The sequence below is a fragment of the Oryzias melastigma genome, linkage group LG9 (assembly GCF_002922805.2).
Source record: "Oryzias melastigma strain HK-1 linkage group LG9, ASM292280v2, whole genome shotgun sequence".
NCBI classification, from domain to species: Eukaryota; Metazoa; Chordata; class Actinopteri; order Beloniformes; family Adrianichthyidae; genus Oryzias; species Oryzias melastigma.
The window spans coordinates 19,183,502-19,204,619 of record NC_050520.1 but is presented as its reverse complement, the minus strand read 5'-3'; the positions used below and the strand labels follow the sequence as shown (position 1 = coordinate 19,204,619).

The 21,118-nt window shown below is 36.3% G+C and overlaps 2 protein-coding genes across 3 annotated transcripts in view; one reads left to right on the top strand and one right to left on the bottom strand.

The window, feature by feature from the left end:
• The window catches only part of LOC112148235 (solute carrier family 2, facilitated glucose transporter member 11), a gene marked incomplete in the record, with an annotated part of 7,748 nt that extends 1,023 nt beyond the window's left edge, over positions 1 to 6,725 (bottom strand). Inside the window, 12 exon segments of one of the 2 annotated variants that reach the window (XM_024275160.2) lie at positions 1 to 78; positions 151 to 226; positions 307 to 408; positions 1,837 to 1,947; positions 2,021 to 2,208; positions 2,399 to 2,547; positions 2,641 to 2,770; positions 4,534 to 4,658; positions 4,744 to 4,904; positions 5,144 to 5,242; positions 5,354 to 5,548; positions 6,443 to 6,724. In XM_024275160.2, the coding sequence (XP_024130928.1) occupies positions 1 to 78; positions 151 to 226; positions 307 to 408; positions 1,837 to 1,947; positions 2,021 to 2,208; positions 2,399 to 2,547; positions 2,641 to 2,770; positions 4,534 to 4,658; positions 4,744 to 4,904; positions 5,144 to 5,242; positions 5,354 to 5,425 (1,291 nt within the window). 2 annotated transcript variants of the gene reach the window in all.
• A 1,296-nt stretch (positions 6,726 to 8,021) lies between these two features.
• si:dkey-98f17.5 (uncharacterized protein LOC569123 homolog) lies at positions 8,022 to 20,727 on the top strand. The gene is made up of 12 exons (XM_024275162.2): positions 8,022 to 8,535; positions 9,810 to 9,921; positions 11,071 to 11,164; positions 12,125 to 12,179; positions 14,052 to 14,192; positions 14,266 to 14,426; positions 14,517 to 14,615; positions 15,023 to 15,168; positions 15,295 to 15,466; positions 16,328 to 16,440; positions 18,445 to 18,532; positions 18,680 to 20,727. Exons 1-12 carry the CDS (start codon positions 8,424 to 8,426, stop codon positions 18,731 to 18,733), a joined length of 1,347 nt encoding a protein of 448 aa, XP_024130930.1. The 5' UTR covers positions 8,022 to 8,423; the 3' UTR covers positions 18,734 to 20,727.
• Positions 20,728 to 21,118: the final 391 nt, after the last annotated feature.

Genomic DNA, 21,118 nt, shown 5'->3' with positions numbered 1-21,118 from the left:
CTGATCCGGAGATGATGAACGCTGCAGGGCGAGAGGCTTGTGTGAACAGCTCTGTGGTGAGGATGTTAGTCACTCCACCTGTAAAAAAAATGAACAAACTGTTAAAATAACAACAGAGAAAAATGCAAAAATGTTCCAAATAAGTCATACCTGGTCCTAGACCAAAACTCAAGATAAAAGCAAAAACGCAGGCCATGCTCAGGTATGGAAAAACTGGACTAACATCCTGTTGGAGATCAAAGGAGGAATCACATGAAAGAAAAGCTTGAATCGTGCGTGCGTGAATGTCTGATTCTGCTCAACTACCTGAAAAGTGAGTGTCAGCGTGAACAGAATGCAGCAGATGCTCATGAGAATGTATCCTCCAGTGATGAGCACTTTTCTTCCCAGATATTCAATGAGCAAACCCTGTGAGGCACACAGCAAGTCACAAGACCCGTCAGACCTCCCAGGCAAGCACATGCTTTAAAGGTTACTCTCATCTTTCAGGCAACAATGCTGGACTTGTTTCATGCAATCCTATTTTATTCGTTGGCATCTTAAAAATAATTTTGGTTTGGCTTTAAAAGACATTTTGGACCAGTTATTCTTTCCAATTACTCTTTATTCCTAAAAAAAAGAGGAATAGAAAGTTATTTGTGATATTGTGAAACTCCTCCCTTGGAGATTTATTATGGTTTAAAGCTCATCAATTTATTTATTTCTCATATTTGCCAATTTCTCCAGTTTTAGTGCATCTGTTTTTGTCTTCAGGCAAACCATCTGAGAACTTTGATGTGACAGTACTGGGTTGATAAAATTGATTAATCGATCTGAGTCCATCTAAACTTAATAGATCAATAATCGATTCCTAAAAGTGGAGATCAATCTAAAGCATAGTGCTAAAGTTTGCTAGCTTGATGCTAACGTTTAATGTGATTTCCCATAGGACGGCTAATGCTGCGGTTGACCTAAACATACATTACTGACTAAATGAACATCTTTATATACCCACAGGTATAAATATTTGATAACACTTTAGATGAGGTGCTGCAAATAACTTAATATATTGACAAACATAGTTAATACATTTGTTAAGCTTGTAAGCAGTTTATTAATATGACCTTTGGAGACAATGGTCTCACTTTAGATGTTAATTAATCTTACTAATTTTAATCTTACTATTTTAATGAACCTTATTTGGCTTTTTGTGCTAAAATGTCTTAATAATAACCTCCAAACACGTTATTAATGTTTGCTAATGTGTTAATAAAGCTTGTTAGGAAAACTTTCTATAAACTTTTACCAAATTTCTCAAACTCTTTTAAGGAAATATTTTCTATTGTAACCTTTTGTGGTCTAAAACACTTTTTTGCTGATACTTTCTTCTTCTTATGGAATAAAGTGTAATTCTATAGCACGATCGCCCCCTAGTGGCCAAATTGAGATTTAGAAAATCGGGAAAAAACTCTGTAAATCATTGGTGATATCCATTCCTAGTACCACTTGTGTGATTTATGTAGAAATGGTTTCGCTATTATCTAGAAAAGTAAGAAAAGTCTTTCATGGAAAAAATAGATGTATATGGTTTCCTAAACGTCTGTGTGTAGGTTGAGTTAATAGATCTGTGATAGTAAATAATTCTTCCACATTCACAAATTCATCCATTTCCTGCACAGATGCAGTTAATGTCTTCTCCACTCTTTGAATGTTTGTGTTTTTATAAGTTTATAATAGAAGTTATATTATACGTTTGAACCACAATAAGATTTAATGCATGTCAAGTTCCTACGATGAAATAAATCAAACAAAACAAACAACAAAACAATAGTATAAACAAATGAAGTTCATACTTACACATGTTAAAGCAGTGATGCATTCACAGGCACCAGTGCCGACAGTAGCATATGGTATTTTATCAGCTGGAATCCCTGATTGCTTAAACACATAGTCGGCATAAAAGTAGATCTAAAACACACAAAAAGCAAACATTTAAAATATGCTTCAGCACATTTATCCTCCTTCTTGCAGAGTTACGTACAGCGTTGATGCCGTTCAGCTGTTGTGCCATGTTGAGCAAAACGATGGTGAGAAGCTGCCAGCGGACACTGCGATCAGCAAAAAGCTCCCATGGTTTCTTGGCCTGGAAACCTGCTAAGTTATTCTTCTCTTTGGCAATATCTTCCAGTGCAGCATGACAGTCTTCTGCGCCGTGCAGCTGCCTCAGGGCTGTGGACAGGAAGACACATGACACAGGAAGCTGGGATTTTCTTAAGACACTATTCTTCTCATCTGATCAGCCTACAAGACTCTGTAGGTCAGCAGGCCTCCTGTGCCAAAAACTGAGAGGGGAATTCACATTGAGAGCAGATAATGGCTCATTTTGGAGGTCCTCTCCTAACTCAAGGAGCAACCTTACCTTTTTTACAAGCCTCATCATCCCCTTTATCAATGAACAGGTAGCGAGGGCTCTCGGGGAACCAGGGCAGAATCAGCAGCTGCAGGATTGCTGGAATGCTGGTGGTGGAGAGGAGGATAGGCCAGTATTCCCTTTTACCCAGGAGTTCTCTACAAAAAAGAGAATAGATTTTTTTTTTTTTTTAGCTCAGGGTGCATATCTAGTTTTTTTTTAAAGCAATTTGTTTAGTTTCTAGCATTCACTTTAGGCCCATCACTTGTCCAGTTAGGATTCCACCGGTGATAAAAATGGAGGTACCCATCCCCATGGCTCCACGTAACGCCGTCGGAGCGATTTCCCCCAAGTATAAAGGTTGAACACTTAAAGCAATGCCTAAAAAAAATAAAAAATAAAAAAAACAATGATAAAACATGTGCAAATGGAAACTTTTGCCTAGTAAACAGTTGTGTCACCTAGATTTCTATTCTGTGAATTTCAACTCATTCGGCTAAATGTACTGCCTTCTGGATTTTTTTCCATTTGTAACCCAGTGACCTTTATGGGACTCAACTGGAAAACATGCATGCTGTTTCTATCTTCCAGTAATCTAAGGAATCACTCAGCGTGATCATCTCGATTACATCTGCAACTTGTATCTCTCAAGAGTGTCTGCAGATCTCTAAGGAGCTCTTTCAAACCAGGACAGTTTGGTGGGGAATGCCCCAAACTTCCCCGTATTTCTTTGGTTTGCTCTTTGAACTGCTCTTCCAAGAGCAAAACAGGAAACTTTCCAATATGAGCACTGAACAGGATGAAAAACAGACAGAAGCAATATACATTTTTAAAAAATTTAAACCAGCTGGTCAAGATCCATCCTGACTTCTCCTTTGGACGCCTTTGTGCATTTTCCTTCTTTCTTTTTCTCTTTTAACTTTTTGCCGTCACCATTTTGAATAATAATAATTGTTAGGGTAAATATTTAATAATATTCTGTTTTATAATTTGCTGGCTGATTAGCATTATATTGATAGAGTTATAATGATTTATAGAGTCAGGATGTATTACAGATGGATGTTGGTACCGACTGATAACTTTCTTTGGGGTCACCTGTTGGGTTATATTGTCATTTCAAGTGTCTTGCTAAGCTTTTAATTAAAACATTTTCCTTGATTTGCCCATTTTTAAAAAAAGCTGGTCGCTAATTGCAATTATTCAAGTGTTTTGTGAAACACTTTCTCTGCTTCTTGTTCCCCTCTACTCAAAAACGTGCTGATGTTTCTCGTACTGTTCTGCTGGATGATCCGTCTGCATTCATACTGACAAACATTTAGGCTCGCTTACAGGTGAACCAACATTCCCACGTTGAGGAGGAACATAATTCACCTTTTATAGTGAATTACGGTGAGCCTCCATCTGCCAATCAAACATATTGTCCAAGGAAAAAATAACAGTGAGATCCAGTGTGTTTAGGTTTTGTTTTTAGTTTTTTTCTCTTCATTCTAAACTTATGTGTAGTCATTGTTGTTTTGTTCAGTCATTTGTCAGTTTTCACACCAGGTTCAGTTGTTCTGATTCAGCAAATTATTTCAGCAGAGTATTTAATCAGACCTCAGCCTCTGTGTGTTAACGCTTTAGATCATGTTTTGGTCAAATGACTACTGAGGTTTATCATGATTAAGTTCAGGTTTTGGTCTTGCAAATCAAATTTAGGTTTATTTGATCCTTTTTTTTCCAGACAAGTCTATTTGTGTGTGAGTTTTATGTGTTTTTAAATATTTTTATTATGATAGCATTGCAAGCTTTTTGTATTTTACTAATATTTTTTATTGTGAAAAGGACTTTGAGACGCTTTGTAGCAGGAAAAGTATAAATAAAGTTGAATTTGAATTTTTGCATGAGCCAAGCGGGAGAAGTTTCAAAATGGAAAAATACTTTCAAAGTTTTTTTATTACTATTAGTTTTAAATTTCAAAGTAGGTCAATTTAACCCGGAACATGACAGTTCACAAAGACTACTTAACAATGTTCCTGACTCATTTTTTTATCTTGAGAAATGATTCGCACCTAAAATATAACAAACACTGTACAGTTCATACACTTGGACTGTAAATTGACATATTATTCCAAAGATGTTAAATTTGTTCCCAGAACATTTACCTGCATTTATTCCACTGAAAAAACGTCCGATGATGAGTAACTCGAATAATCCAGCAGACGAGCTCAGCCCCATCAGGAGAGCCGCCGTCAGTGAAAACAGGTTATTGGTCAGCAGTGTCCTTTTTCTGAAACAAATGATGCATCCATTATTTTATATTAAAACTTAAGTAAAACAAACAAAAAAAGAGATGTTTTATTGTTTATTCATACCTCCCCAGCTTTACAGACAATGTCCCACCAATTGTTACTCCCACAAGTCCTCCTAAGGTGAATATGGACACAATGGTGGACCAAAGGAGGGTGAGAGCATCGCTGGAAATTTCAGTTTGGTAGCGATTAACCCAAGTCTGGTTGATGAAGTCTTGCACATACTGAATGTGACAGAAGTTCTTGTCAGAACAACACTCAATATTTACAAGTAGATAAGAGAAAATGACACAAATGTCACAAATATAACATTTAATGAATCTGTGGATATAGTTCTTCAACTAAAGCTATTTTTAACTGAATAATGCTGGATTTAGACTGAAAACTTTAATTATTTTACTGGAATATTGGAGTCATCCCACACTGATCAGCCTGTTTTCTGTAAATACAGAGTAATGATCACCATAGTGGGTGAGTTGATGACAGAGATGTTGTATCCATACTGAAAGGTTCCACCAACACAAGCAGCAAACACAGCAAGCAGAAGGGATTTGTTTGGAAACTGGAAAAACACAGAAACAAATCTATTAGAACAAAAAAGTCAGAAAGTTGTGCATCCACTCCAAAATCAGCATGGATTACATTTAAAAGAACAAACCCCACACATTCCTACCTTTAACCTCTTTGAATCTTTGACTGGTTTGATAAGCAGAGGCTCGTACTCGTCCACATATTCCTTTGGCATTGTTTGTTTTTTAAAAATAGTCTTACAGAGCAGTCTCTGCGTCCTTCACTCAGGCTCCTGCTCTCCACAGTAAAGCCAAACTGGACGGGAGGATGAGTTTATTTCGAGGAAAATACAATTGATCTGTTGTAGGGAATGAGCGCGCAGTGAAAAGAATCTACAGATAATTAATTTGACCGCTTCACTGTTAATGACATTTTCACAGCTTTTTAACCCTATCAAAGCTTTTTAACCGGATCAAAGTAGGGTGATACATCTTTCTTTCCTTACATCTGCATAGTGAGGAGATGAGTAATTAAATAAACATGCAAGGAAGTTAAAATATTTGTAGCATTTTTACCAAGAAGTTTAGCAGTTTAGTTTACCAGGAAAAGAATAGAAAAATAATAATTATTGCACATAAAAACAAATTAAATTATCATTTAATAAAGCACTTTATTTAGAGAGGTTTGATTTTAAAACAAGAAATGAAGTAGAAAAAAAATCTAAAATTCATTGATGAGTGGTAAACATGTCCAGGACTCCCCCTGTAGGTAAAAAGCTGTAAGTGCATTTAGCAACTTCATGCAGGAACACAATCTTTTAAATTTTACAAATAAAAAATATTCTCTAGATTCTTATTTTTGAGTCATTATTGCAAACAATAAAACGTGTTTAGAATAAAGAGGTAAGAAAATGTCAACATCTGAAGGGTTTTTTGCACATCAATTTAGAAAAATTATAAAGAAAACGTGGAATATTTTCATACAGTTTGAGCTACTCATTTAAGGAAAATGTGAAGTATTGTTGCATTATTAGATATCGAACTATTTGAAGATTATTTTATTCAAAAATTATGAGAAGCAATCAATATGAAAAATTCATATTTGATCTTTCATTAAAAAAAAACATTTCAAAACCAGTAAAATGTACTTTTTGCTAAATAGTGTCTCCACTTATCTTTGAAAAGGATCCACAAATCATAAAAAAAGTCAGATGCATTGATTAATGTTTGGCAAAATGCAGATTTCAGCTTACCTTTTCCTGTGATTCCCTTGATGCTTCATTTAAGACCATTTTAACTCCAAAGAAAAGTTTTTTGTCCCACAGTCAGTGAAGCCTCCTTACATAATGGCAGCCCATTGTAAGGTGCAGCACACTGCTTCAGCTCAGGCGCCGAGAAACTCCTTGAAGCACATTCCTGTATTGCACATTCATCCTTGATCTCCTTCGGCAGTGGAGAGTCCGATAAATCAAAACACAATACTTTACTTTGGTTGTAGCAATGTTTTTTCAGTCCTTTAGCCCCATTACTACTGTTATTTGGAAGAGTACGCAAATCAAAATGTCTAGTAACAAATTTCACTTATTGTCAGTAAATTATCGGATTTTTTGTTTTGTAATATGTGAAAGGATTCACTGCAAAAAAAGCAAATTGGAAACTATATTGCAGCTATTTATCACCCTAAAAACAGCAATTAAAATTAAAATGAAAAATAATTTAATTGACTTTTTAAAATAGCTTAAGAGAAAAAAAAGTTTAATGTTCCAGATCTAAACCTCAGGAAACAATGACCTGAAGTTGATTATTGAGCCACTAAACAGATTTTTGTCAATTTTTTGTAGACTTTTGAAACACATCTGAGTGTGATTGTCTTTAATATGATATTTTTTTTAAATTCACGATTATTTAAATGTTTCTAAAATCTATTTCATCTAGTTTTCTATATAAACCATTTTATGTACCAGTAATACTAGGACTGAATCTCCCATTGAACCAGTGTTGTTAAAATGATAACATTGATGTCAGAGTTACAAGTTGGGTGACATGCAAAGGAATTATCGGGCAGGTTCAACAGAATTCCTGCAATGACCTTTAAGGTCACACTGTGTAGATTAAAATATGCCACATTTTTCCAAACATTCAGCTTCAAACATTTGGAATCCAAGAGAGATTAACCTGAAAAAGGATAACCCTAATCTCAGGTCAAAAATTCATGTGACGTTTCTTCCAACACTTCCAAAAGTATTAGGAACACCAGAACAATTTGGGGATAACTGAGAATATTTGTATTATGATCTTTTCAATGCTGAACAACTTTTCTTTTTCAATTGGCAACATCCACACTGATTTCTGTTCATGTTTCATGTCTGAAGAAGATTTTTGCTTCAACCAAGCAGACGTTAATTTTTGCAGTTTGTTTTAACTTTGAGCACAGAAGTTTTAATTAGTTATAGTACATTTTGTTAATTGAAATGCAAAATAATAAACGATGCAAATTGTCCCAAAATTACTGTTATTCACGCCACATGAGTCCAAATCTATTCCAGTGTGTATACCACAGCTACCAATGCCAAAGTAAATAATTTTTTTTTTCACAAGTAACTTATGCTATCTCTATCTTAGGACTATATGTAGAGTAATCAAGACATTGATGAAAAACCTGTTTCAGCCATCAGCTGTATCCTATTAGATACAAATGACATTTGACAGAAATATGAATTCCTCTTGTTCTTAAATGTTATTATTTACTTTTTTTCTTAAAGAGAATTAACACAAACAGTTGGAAGGGTTTAAAAAAATAATATAAATTCAAAATGTATTAGTGGACTTCAAACATATCTTTTTATTGTCATTTTTTTTCTGGCCAGGTCCAAAATTTGATTTACAAAAAATTATGGATACGTTATAGTCATAAGATTGTACTATTAAGGATTTTTATTATCTATTGGGACTAACTAACTAAGATTCTGACTATAAATGCTTACTTAAAAAAAACAGTTATTCTGCCAAAAATATTTTTGTATCAACCTTTTTTTAAATAATGTTTATTTTATTTTAATTTATTATTATTTTTTTTTATTTTATTCTATTTTATTCTTAGACTTACTCGCATTGCACTGCACAGGTCTGACCACAAGATGGCGCTTCTTCCGCACAGGACCGTAATCAAAGGTGTAACCTTAAAATCCTTCCCCTTGAGAAAACCTCAGATATTCCCTTCTGCGGTCGGACAGAATGTCGGGCAGAAAGCCCCGGTCTGTGGCGAACCCTCTGGAGTCTGCAATCACCACACCTAGTGAGAGGATACTAAAGGAATGCCACAATTTGTATATCGACAGCGAAAACGGTAAATAATCAATTCACTGAAAATTGAAGAAAATGTTTTTGTTAAATCAGTAAAAAAGGTGTTTCCACGTGAGGAAACTTCAGTTCCCCCGCTCTGAGGTGTGTGCTTTTAGTGCCGAAACGGTGCTTGTAAAGCGGGCTGCTGCTGCAGCTGCTGTCAGTGTCAATCGTCTGACACACAGCGAGCAGCGAGAGTCCTGTCTGCCTGAACAAACTGTGCCAATGTCATCGACAGCGTTCATTCACTTCACTCTCAAACCATGAAACACATGATAATGCTCTATTACATTGTTAAAGGGCTGCAGGCTGTTTGTGGAGTTTGCTTGAAGAAATTACTTTTAGTGTAAAAGTTAAAACATTTTTAAAAATCAGACTAAAGTAAGCAGGATATAAGTCAAATATGGAATAATATTGTTCTTTTGTGTGTGTTTAATTTTGACACACCCTCTGAATTTGTTATTGTCCTGCAGTGTGTCAGATTATATGACTTGTTCAAAGGTTTCTGTCTTAAAGTGGTTCTTTCATTTTCACTCATGCCTTTTATTTTATTATTATTCATTTTTCACATTATTATACTTTTGCGTTTGTTGTAGCATGTCTTATTGTTTACTTTTCTTTGGTATTTATTATAACTATTGTGACATTAAATAGCAAAAGTGATGTGATTATAAAATTAAGAGATCAGAGGCAGTGTGGTTCTAAATCACGTGTGTCAAAGTCGAGGCCCGGGGGCCGAATCCGGCCCTCCAGGTAAATATATCCGGCCCTCCAAATCATTTTATTTGAATGTTATTAATGGCCGATGTTATCTTGTGCTTATTTCTAACTTGTATAATTTTGAAAAAATATATTTCTATGGAGAGTAAAATATTGAAAGTTATTTAAGGTTTAAGTTGATTTATTCTGGAATAATATTCCTGGCTGTTTTTATTCATAATTATGTTAAAAAGTTATGTATTAAAAATGTAGTTTTAATGTGTTCAATAAATGTTTATCCTGTTTGGCCTGTAACCTAAGGTGTGTTTTGGATTTTGGGTCCCTGTGCGATTGAGTTTGACCCCCCTGTTCTAAATAGAGCTTCTATGAAAAATCAGAATTAAAGAATAAAACACAGTTTTTCATGAAAATGCAACTTCTCTAGATGGTTATTGATCACGTTTTAATTGACATTCTTTCATTGGATTTGTGTGTCTTTTTTCCACATTTTTTTTTCACGAATTCTGATTGATTGTTCAGATCTCTTTTGTCGTCATATGATTTGTGTTATTTTTTAAGGCCTGGTAAAGATCGCCAGCTGCCTGGGAGTTCGTCTCCTCCCTCCGAGAAAGAAGATCATCGTGATGATAATGGGTAACCACTCTGCAGGGAAGAGCTCTTTCATTAACTGGTAAGACGTAGGATTTATAACCGCAGCACTAAACGACCTGACCCTCATGTGTTCCGAATTAACCTCCTCGGTAAAATAAAACAAACACAGATTTGGACAGAAAAATCCACAGTAGTCAGTAAAGTGAAACTGACAAAAAGGTATAAAAATGTACTGAAATTGGCTTATAATAACATGGTTTTTGGTCTTTTTTCAGCAGAATCATTTAAAAAACAAAGACATGGATAAAAATGTTGTTTTTTCTAGAAAAATTTACAATAATTCAACTCTAGCTCAGACAAGTGACACCTGCAGCTCTTTGGATGTTTTGAAGGGTCTTTTACAAGCTCTAGAATGAGGTTACTGTTTTATTTTGTCAGTCTACCTCTCAGTTTTAGCAAATAATTAAGCTATAGTTGTTTAAAGACCTTTCAGCTGCACCAAAATAAAAATTTACATTAATGGAGAAGAATGAAAACTCTGTTCTTAATGTGTTTCCACTAATTCCCAGCCTAAATCCCATCACAATCTGCCAGTTCTTTCACAAATGTACAAGAACTGGAACAAAATTTCATGCAGGATTAACAGAAACCCCCAATGTTTGTGTGTTTGGGACGTAACGTAACCAACGGCTGTGCTTAGGGACTCATTTATATCCCTGAAATTCAGGTAGAGAGTTGTTATTACATAAAATGAGTGCATTTTTTTTTTTGTTTTTATGAATGTTAATAAACAACAAAAAATCTTGAACAATATTTAGTTATAAATCCTTAATTGTAAAGACAATGTAAGTACATTTTGAGTTATTTCATTTTTTGTTCTTAAGGGTAAAGTTTCTGTTTCAAACATTCTTTAAAATTCTGCAATAACTGAATGATTTTGTGTTCTGGTTCTGTCTGTGTGCTAAAGTTTAAAACCTACTTAAGGTCATCTCACTGTATGTCCGTATTACTTTAGCTTAGTTTGAAAAACAGTTCAGAATTCTATTATTAGGAACAGGCTGTAAACATGCAAATGAAACCGTGTTTTTGAAGCAGGTGTGAATAAAGATCCAGGTCTGCAGGTTTCTTCATGATTTATGGGAAGATGGACAGAATTATAGATGCACAAAAGTGCTTGTTGGAACAAGTTTGTCTGTTTCAAGTATAACTACTTTATTTTTTTTTGTAGGTATGTGGAGGAGCACATTCAGAAAACAGGTGTTGCCATTGAAACCCAGGGCTTTACGTTCATCACAAGCGGTCGAAAGAGGGAGTCGCTGACGGTAAGAGCAGCGTCATAACATGCTTCTCATTCTGGTTTGGAATCTAATCTATGAAGATTCAGGATTTAGGGTTATTGATCCCACAAAGGGGAAATGACCTTGTTACTAAAGCAGCAGATGGATAATAAATAAATAACATCAAGAATGCACTTAAAAAGAATGATTGTCCAGTCAGTGTCTATGAGGCTTTGTAGAGTCTAATAGCTGACAGGAAGGACGATCTGTGAAAGCGCTTCTTCCTGCAGCGAGGAGTTAAAGTCTGATGGAGCTCCTCAGTGGTTTGATGCAGATGATGATGATGATGAAGAGGATTGTCCGTGATGGATTCCACTTTCCATAACACTCACTACAGTCACACACTTTAGACCGGGACATTTGTGGTCCCTAAGTCGATATTTTGCAACCCCCACTTTAATATGAAAGTTCGTCAGAAAAGTCCTTAGCAACCGTTGCTAGCGTTGTTAGCTCCTGTCGTTTTACAGGATGCGCAAAAGATATTGCTTGTCCTGTCATTGCATGTAACCCCCCCCTTGTTGAAAGGAGGAACAGGGATGATGCTGGTAAAGGGATGCTGAGGCTGGTTCGGCAATAAAGCACAATGATAGAGATAGATGGAGGCTGATGATTTGCTGTGGCGCCCCCTAAAGGGAGCAGCCAAAAAGGCAAAAATGATCAGATTTTTTTTTTCAAATAGTCTTTCTCTTTTATAATCAAAAGTAAAACTTCAATAACTTTTAACGGTAATGTTGCATTCTGTGCACATACACTTAAAGGTCTAGGAGACTTGGCTCTCCATCCTTAAATCATTTCCTTCTATCTGTGCTTTCCTTCCTGCGGTGAACAAACATGAATAATATATTTGCAGCGCTGATCTGGGCAAACCTGGAAATGACTCTGCTGCAGAAATGTGTGGATTTGTCCTCACAGGTTCTGTCTCACGTTGTTTCAACTCTCTCACAGGGGAATGCCACACTGCATCTATATCCTCACTTTCGCCCACTCCTCGAGTTCAAAGGTAAGACTTATTTTCTGTAACACCGGCTCACAGGTTCACATTTTTGCTGTAATTCATCAGAAACGGGGGCAATAATAGTGCGGAAACGACTAGATGAAAACCTTATTGATTTTTTTTTTTTTTTTCCCACACAGGAAATGAAATTGTTGTAGTTACAGCAGCAACCTCATTCAGTCATTACACACTGGCAGCAGCAGAAAATAAAATTTGGTGGACACACACGTCGGTTTATTGCAGTTTCTGATCAGACAAATAAGATACCTGCTCTCATATCTACAGGGTTTTGCTGTGTCATCGTAAGATGAGAGTAAAAGCTGTTTTTTCTTTGATGAACATAAAAAATGAGTTTATTCTTGGTGATTTTAAACATCTCAAGTACAAATAACTTCTAGCACAAGTGTCTGATGTATGGTCTTTTAAAAGTTGATTATCTAAAGGTGCATTTTTGAATGTTTTTTCTCATGTCACAATTGAAGTATTGCAGTGAATGCTTTAGCTCTGATTGCTCTTAAATGGTGGGGAGTTGCTGCTCGGTGTCTGGTCGTGGGAGGACTTCAGTGCCGGAGCAGAGGGGTGTGTTTGTGCGTGTGCATGCTGTGTGGAGAGTGAGGGCTCTCTGGGTGCGTCTCCCTGTATGGTGTATGAGTCACAAGCCCCATCGACAGCAGTGCAGTGTAGACAGAAGGAGCTGCTGGGAAATGTCACGGCCGTTAGGTAGAGCAGCCCCGACTCGAGCAGCTCCACGCTCCAGAGCGGTCTGCCGCCGGATTCTTTCCTTTTTCTTTTAGGATCTTCATTTGATCTGGAAACACGTCTTCCCAGGCATTTGTTTAGCTGTCACAGCCTCTTAGGATGACTCATCGGAAAAAGCTTCATATATCAGCAGCTGCTGATCATCCTTAAGGATTTACATGGAGAAGTCTCTCAGTATTTTCTGCTCTCTTGATGGATGAATTCCTGCTACTTCTGTCAAGTTTTAGCCAACAATCTTACAGACTGATTTTAACCTAAATATATATTTTTAACAGTTAAAAGTTAGTATTTTTTTAGTCTGGAATGATGCAGCATTATTGCAGCTCTTTTTTTTCTCGTACTTTGAGGGACTTAACCGTGCAGTGGCGAGTATCTTTAATTGCTTCTTTGTTATTTTATTTTTGAAATGTGGGGCTTTTGCATGCACATGCATGCATTGGAAATTAGCGCTGCAGACGTCTAACGACTTTGACCATATGAACAAATGCATGCAGAAAAAGGTTTTTATTGTTTCCCAACTTAAGAATCAGAGTTTTAGAATGTTTGATGTTTCCCTGAGAATATTAAGGATATGCTAATGCGCCGTGAGAGGGATGGGGTTTGTGCTGTCCGTTGACACCTGCCGTTTTGTGTCAAACTGCCTCTGTGCCCGGAGGCTGCAGGGACGCTGTGCGTTCGGCAGCGGGGGAGTTGTCCCGGCAGTGATGCTCAGATGCTGTGTAGGTGGGGCTGTTGCGTGCTCATGGTGGTGAGGGTGTCTTAGCCTGGCAGTGTGCGTTGCCTCACAGTCGTTCTTCACTGGCTAGCTTTATGTCCCACGCCCCACCGTAAAGCTGCCAGTTGAAGAGCTGTTGTGTGTAACCATGACAACAGACCTTTCTGCAGAGGGGAGAGATACAAAAGATGTATTAATAAGAGGGTGGGGCTTTTTTTCTTGACAGTACGTGCAGGGAACTGTTGTAAAGTTGACGTTCCTTCATCTCAGCTCCACAATTCCTTTTTTAGTACTGATCAAACTGCAGCCGTTAGTCCTCCAGAACGATGAACACAGTTGAGGCAACGGGATCTTGTGTTATTCCAAAAGAGGCATTGTGCACACACAGCGTTTCTGTCTTTCAGGCGTCACAGACTACCTCTCTGCAGAGATCTCCACCTCAAAGCAGAAGAAGTTCAGCTTGGTGACATTCGTGGACACTCCCGGCTTGGTGGACGGAGACATGATCTACCCGTTTGACGTCAACAGCGCCATCACCTGGTTCGGTATGATCCCATGACTCCTCACTCTAGTCTCCAGATCTTTCTCTTTCTCTTACCGGTTACTTTTCCCGAACAGGAGAGCAGGCAGATTTGGTGTTCGTGTTCTTTGACCCGATGGGTCAGGCGCTGTGCAAACGGACGCTCAACATAGTGGAGAAGCTGAGTGAAAAATGCAGCGACAAGCTGTATTTTTATCTCAGCAAAGCAGACGAAGCTGGCAAGGAGACGGACAGGCAGGTTGGACCTTTTCATTTGCTCACTTTTATTTCCTTCATTGTAATTGTTTAAAAAATGTTTAAAATGACACAAGTTTCTTTTTTTTATTAGAGAGTAATGATGCAGATTGTTCAGGAACTGTGTCGGCGTCCAGGTCTCAACAAATGTGGGTTTGAGATGCCGACGATATACATCCCCAACCCACAGAAGGTACAGTTGTTTTTCTGTGTATTATTGTTTTTTGCAGTTTAAATCAGATCTTATTGACGATCTCGTCTGTGATGTTTCAAGAAGCTATCGATTACACCTTGTAAATTTTCCAATCTGCTCATTTGGACGGCCTTCAACCGGAGTCCTCCAATCTGGAGCAGCTCAGGGGTCGTAAACTACGGCCCGCGCTCCTGAGTTATCGCTGCGCCACCTCGTGATCTACAGCCACAAACCTCCACACTGCATGGCAGATTAGTCATTCCCTCCAGACCTTCAGATTTCCCATCATTTTGCTTAGCAAGTTCAGCCTCAATTCCTGCAAAGTACACAAGGCTGTTTGTTGAAAAACCATCTGGAAGTTTCCTTAGCTTCGCCTCTTTTAAGATTCAACGCATTTTGTCTTTTAGCCGAGCAGATGTGTGAACCAGATTGACAGCGTTTGTCAGACGATCGAAAAGACCATCAACCAGGCTGTTCAGAAGACTCTGGATCAGCTGGAGAAAGACTGTGACCTCATTTGCTCCAGCATCAGCAGCAGACTGGACCAGGACAGGTCAGCGTGGAGTTTTCATGTGATTTTAGCTAATCATCTAATAAACTAAATTCAATCGAGTGTTTTAGCCAGACATTAGAGGCTCCAGAATTCATTTGAACCCTCTTTCAAACTCTTTCCTCACAGGGCGGATGTGACTTACAACAGAAGTGTGCGTCTCCATGCGTTTCTGTGTGGCGTTTTGGGCGTTTTCCTACCTTTCCTTTTCATCGTCAGTTTCATTGTGAACACCGTTTCTAAAGAGCAGCTGGATGAGCTGCTCGGCGAAGGTCCAGCTCGCACTGTCACAGTCCTCACAGTAAGTCTTTGTAGTCTTTGAAACAAAAGGAAAAAATCTTAATTAAAATATGTCACTGTTTTATGGTGAAAACTATTGTGGTAGCAAAAAAGAAGAAAATTCCTAAAAATTGGCCAGCTCACCAAGAAACCACTAGAGATTTTACAGGTTCCCTTAACTCTTAAAGGTAAAGTTTATCTTCTATAATCCTCTGTAAAATATCTGCAGCTGGTTTAGATTTTATTTATGTTCTAGATTTCATGTAGGAAGCATTAAAATGTGATATAGATTTTCCCATAGCTTTCAAAGTGGAAGCCAACTTCAACCACGTCCAACTTTTAAGATGCAATAAAAAATATTTGCATACGAAAATAGAACTTTCACTACAGTTTTCTAAATATAAAAATAAATGTTAATTTGCTGTTTGAGCAACTTTATTAGCACCATCATGGTAACATTAGACAACTGGTTGCTGAATATTATGCATTAATATCTTGTTTTTTGTCCCCTGATTTCTGTTAAAAGCAGCTTTCTTTTATTTTGTTTCTTCACTGACTCTTTTCTGCAAAAAAAAAAAAAACTTTCCAAATATGTTTTGTTAGCTTTGCTAGAATTGTGATTTTGATTTAGCTACTTTAAGAAAATAGTGGATGTATTTTCAACACATGACATGCGTCAATTACTGATTTCTTTCAAATCTGATTATAAATGAAACAGAAAAAATGTAATCTATTTTTCTGTGGCCTGGTACTGGTATCATTTTGCGGCCCGAGGGTTGGGAACCGCTCCTCTGAAACATATGTCAGAGTCAGCGATGCATCACACTCTGACGTAAAGGTAAAACAGTCTATCACGAATGCTTTCCTTTGCTGTGCCTCACAGGGAATAGTGATGTATGGATGGGACTGGATACCAGAAGATGGACAGGTTGTGTTCGTCATCGTTTTTGGTGCTTTTTGCTACCTCCTGCTTTTCCTGGCAAAATATTTTGCAAGGTAATTATTTAAAATCATGTATTTGTTATGTTATAACTATATGAACCCAAAGCTGACTTAGAATAAGAAAATGAATGATATGAGCATGTTGAGGAACATAAGGGTTCCTGTTTATGAGATAGAAGAGATTTCAGCCACAAAAGGTTTTATTTTGTTTGGTCATTGTTATCATGGTGGTACTGGTAGGAGTGTGAAGGCAGATATTAAAAAAAAAAAAAACACAAGGAAATTGCCAACAAACTTGGAATAGTGAGCGCCTTTTCAGTGTCCTCTGAAATCATCTAAATTTTCAGGGGCAGACTTACCATTAGGTAAAGGTGGGCAAGATTAAAAAAAAATATATAAAATAATTTCCTCGCTCATTAATGATTTAACTCTTTCATAAAAACCCAAATCACTAAAATGGCATGAAACTGCTCACGTGAAAGTGTTTCATCCTCCCCCATCCTTCTGCATCAATGGAATATTCCATCAACACCAAGTTAACAAGCAGACAAATTCTTTGGAGAAATGTAAAAAATCTTGGTTAGATGAAATGTCCAAGTGATGGGTTCAAATGATCATTATCATTATACTGTTGATGCGTCAAAAAAAAAAGGAAAACCATGACACAAAATTCTAACAGTGTAAATTAAACAGCAACAAAACATATGTTCGGGAAGACAGACATCACAGGAAAAAGAATCAAAGGAATTCATTATGAAGAAAATCAAGAATGAGATAAGGAACCAAAAGGAAGAGGAAAGGCTAAAAGAGGGGCAGAGAATGATCATTTTGAGAATATTTCCCTTTTTCTTTTGACACCACTCCATTGTGTCCTGTTTTGTTGCATCATTAAACTAAACATTCCTCCTGCATAGGACCCCATGTTACTGTTCGCCCGGGCCCCCAAACTGCTAAGTCCGCCTCTGTATTTGTTTTATAATTAGGCATCAAAACTTTCTGTTCATTCATTTAAGGCTGAAAGTTTGTCCGTTAACATTTTTTTTATCAGAACGTTTTTAGTAACTTGTTTAATTTCTCTTTAATCTGCAGAAGCCACAGAGTTTTTACCTGTTTCCCATTGATTCTCTATGGTGTTCCATAACTCTACGGGTGTAATATTCTCTCAGCCTCAAGGTGGCGCTGTTTGCACTTTCTTTGCCTTCAGCTATGGGTGAAACAACCCCCTTTTTTGTGTCAGAAATTCCCAAGAGCCTTCACGGTCACTTCCAGTCCTTTTAGCTGCCTTTTTTAGAAAGCCAAGATGGAGGAATAAACGGATAATAAACGGTTTAAGTCAATTAAAAATATCCAGTGAGGCCTTGCTGTTAAATCTTTCAAAGACAAATGTTACTTACTTTTTATTCTTATTAATGTGCATTACCTTAATGAATACAGTATCAAAATAAATAAATTAAACCATATTCTTTATATTCTTCTTACTGGGATCCCATTTAGATTTTGACCCTTTTGAGCGAAAAAGTTTAGGTCCCTCTGCTCTAATGTCTTCTTTAATTTAGGTAGAATTGAAGCATAATTAGTTAAATTAAAGACAATTCTTTATCCGTTTAACACCTGAGGCATCCCTGATGATGCTTAAACACAAAATCTTTAACATACTCTAATTTTTCAACTGTGTTAACTATTAAGAAATTACAGTAAATCAAAGAACATAAACACTGGTGCCCTGCTGTTAAAGGGTAAATATGTCCTTTTAATGTGTACAATTTCTTCTGTTGGTGTTTCTTAACTGTTTTCTAATGAAGTCCAAGAAGAAACGTTGATCCAAACAAGGATGGAGCAATTTTTTAAACATATATGCTCAATACAAAAACTGGAAAAGGTGTGGTCTGAAAACGACTGGACAAAACCTTTTATTTTGTGAAAGTGTTGCTTTAAAAAATATATTTTTAAAGGATATGATGTTTATATTAAACCTTTTTTTATAGAATATTGTCTAACATTGATAGATAAATTTAAAGCTGTTGGATATCTGATCACTTCTATGCTCTTTATCGTCAGACGAAGGAATAAAACTCTGACGAAGAAGGAGAAAAGGAAAATGGCGGAATACAATGACTATATTCACGACATCGTCAAAGCTAAAAAGGTAAGATTTTAGCTTTCTATGTTATATTAGCATAAACTTACAGTTTAGAGTTTACGCTTTTATTGATTGATAAATGAATGTTTTGAGTTAAATAATAACCATAAAACAGCTTCATTAGTTCTAAACATCAGCATGGTTGTTTTGCAGGGTAAACTGTACGAATGGTACCTTCAGCAGTGTGCGGCAGAAAACGACCTCTGAACCGCGGAGCATTGTTTTCAGGATAACCTGCACATCAGTCAGTGTGTGAGGAGATGTGTGTCGTCATGTTTTCTGTTCTGTCAGTCACAGGTGTAACCTTTAATGATCATCATCTCAGCCAGCAATTTGAAAAGTGCCTTGTTTACTCAGCACTGGACCAGCCATGATTGTAGATGATAACGTTTCTTATCAGAACTTTTTTTTTTTTTTTTTTTTTTACAGAAATGTTTACAAAAGGACTTTTCTCTCTTTAAGCTTAGCTTCTAAGCAAATACTCTCATTGTATGGTCCTGACAGAAGCGTGACCCGTGTGAATGTTCCTTTTGTATGCTGACAGTGAAGCTCCAATACTGTGATAATAACTGTCTGGCTATTATGTAGTCATCAACCCTCCTCTGCCGAGCTCCACTCTGCCTACAAAGAGCCCATCTCACCTGTGAATTTTAATGTAGTGATGTATTTCTGGGTTTTGTCTTCGCTTTAAGCCATCATTTGTTACTAAAACAAATTTTACTTGAATAAAATAGTAGATAAAGGTGAGCTATTCACTGCCAAATTCCTCAATCAGTTTGATTTAGGTTTAAAATGTCACGTCGATTCACTTATTAAATCCATGTAAAATTCCTAAACCAATTTTGTTTGGTTAGTAAAAACAAATTTAAGTCTAAGTTGCATCTATAAAATTGTGAATTCCATTAAAATAAAAAATGCTCTTAGTTTAAAAAAAAACATGAATTGCTTTTTTACAATTTTTTATTAATATTCTATCTTTTTTTTCTTCTAAACACAGCCCTACTTATCAATAACTCTCAGTTATGCTTGTAAGCACTGAAACCTTTGCATCTCCGGAGGCATTAAACTGTTAATACTCTGTAAACCTTCATGCCAGTACTTCTCCGTATGAATATTCATCAGTCTAAACAGATACGGTGCTCTTTTTATTACAGGATGCACCGATCAAAATCAGCACATCAGCATCAGAGCTAATTTTCACATTTTTTTTAATTAAATCTTGTTTGCATGTATTAAACATTCAGTGTTTTTACTGTCAGGTGCAGTTATGTAATAATGATGAGATTCATTCGAGTAATTGTTAGATTTCTAAAAGCATCAAAGTGCTGTCCCTTATGAACTCATTTGGGAAAATTTGAAATTTTGAAAACCAGATGAAAGAAAATAAATCTTAAATCACATCTTGAAAATATTTTAAGCAATAACCATAATTTGGGAGCCGATCAAAGTATTCTGACATTTAAATGATCAAATGTTAAAACAATTAAATGCTTCATTTCTTATTGTAGGATCTTTTAAATCCTCAGTTTTCCTCAATTGGTTTCTAGCTATTTTAAAAGAAAGTATGTACATTTTTAACCCAAATAACTACTTATTAAAAGAAAATATACTCTTTTTTTCTAACAAAGATCCTGATAGCGTCATAAAACAGTAGGGTTGACATCTTTTGTTGAGAATTAAAACAAAAACTGCTATAAAACCAAACTTACACTCCTCAAATCAAACTGTTTTCAGTGTTGGTCGTCATTAATGGAGTTTTGATTAACTTTTGGTGGTAAAAATCAATAAATAATGAAGTATATACAAATTTTTCACAAATGTAGTCGCTTTCTAACAGTGGTGTCTGAGATTACAAAATGTGAGCTTTTAATGTTCTTTGAATGTCGGCACCTAAATCAAATAAAGACACTGAATGTTACCGGGCATTTGTTTAAAAAAATAAACCCTCAAATATTTATGCATATATGTTTTTCAATCTGAGTTTTAAATGGTGTAAACAATTGGATCGGTGCATCTTCATGATTTATCCCAAATATATATGTATATATTTTAAAAAAAAACAACCTCTGGGCTGTTTGCAATAATATCATGAACTCCTTTTAGTTTGATTTTGTGTGTCATGTTTTCTAGACATATTTAGATTTGTATATTTTGTGTTCTTTTATTAGTTTTTTGTAAATCAATAAAATCTTTACACTTTATATTCAGTCTGTTGTGGTGTTTTTCTATTTTCTTTAAAGATTCTATTATTATCATTTCTGACTGTAAAAATTAATGAAAGAATGAGTTATCTTTTTTTAAAAAACGGTTTTTATTGCTCTTTGGTAGAGCGGTTCATCTTCTATTGGAAGATTTAGGTCCCCCTCTTCTTGTCCGTGTGTTGAAGAGTCTTTGGGCACATTGCTCCTGGTGGTCATAGATCAACGCTAATTTTTGGCGTTGGAGGCGCCATAAGTGTGTGACTGTAGCTATAAAGGACCTTGGGCCCGCTAAGAAGGTAGTAAAGTACTATATAATATAACCCCTTCACCATTTATTCTTGAACTGAACACAATCATTTATATCTGCAACAATATCTAGAGAACAAGTAAG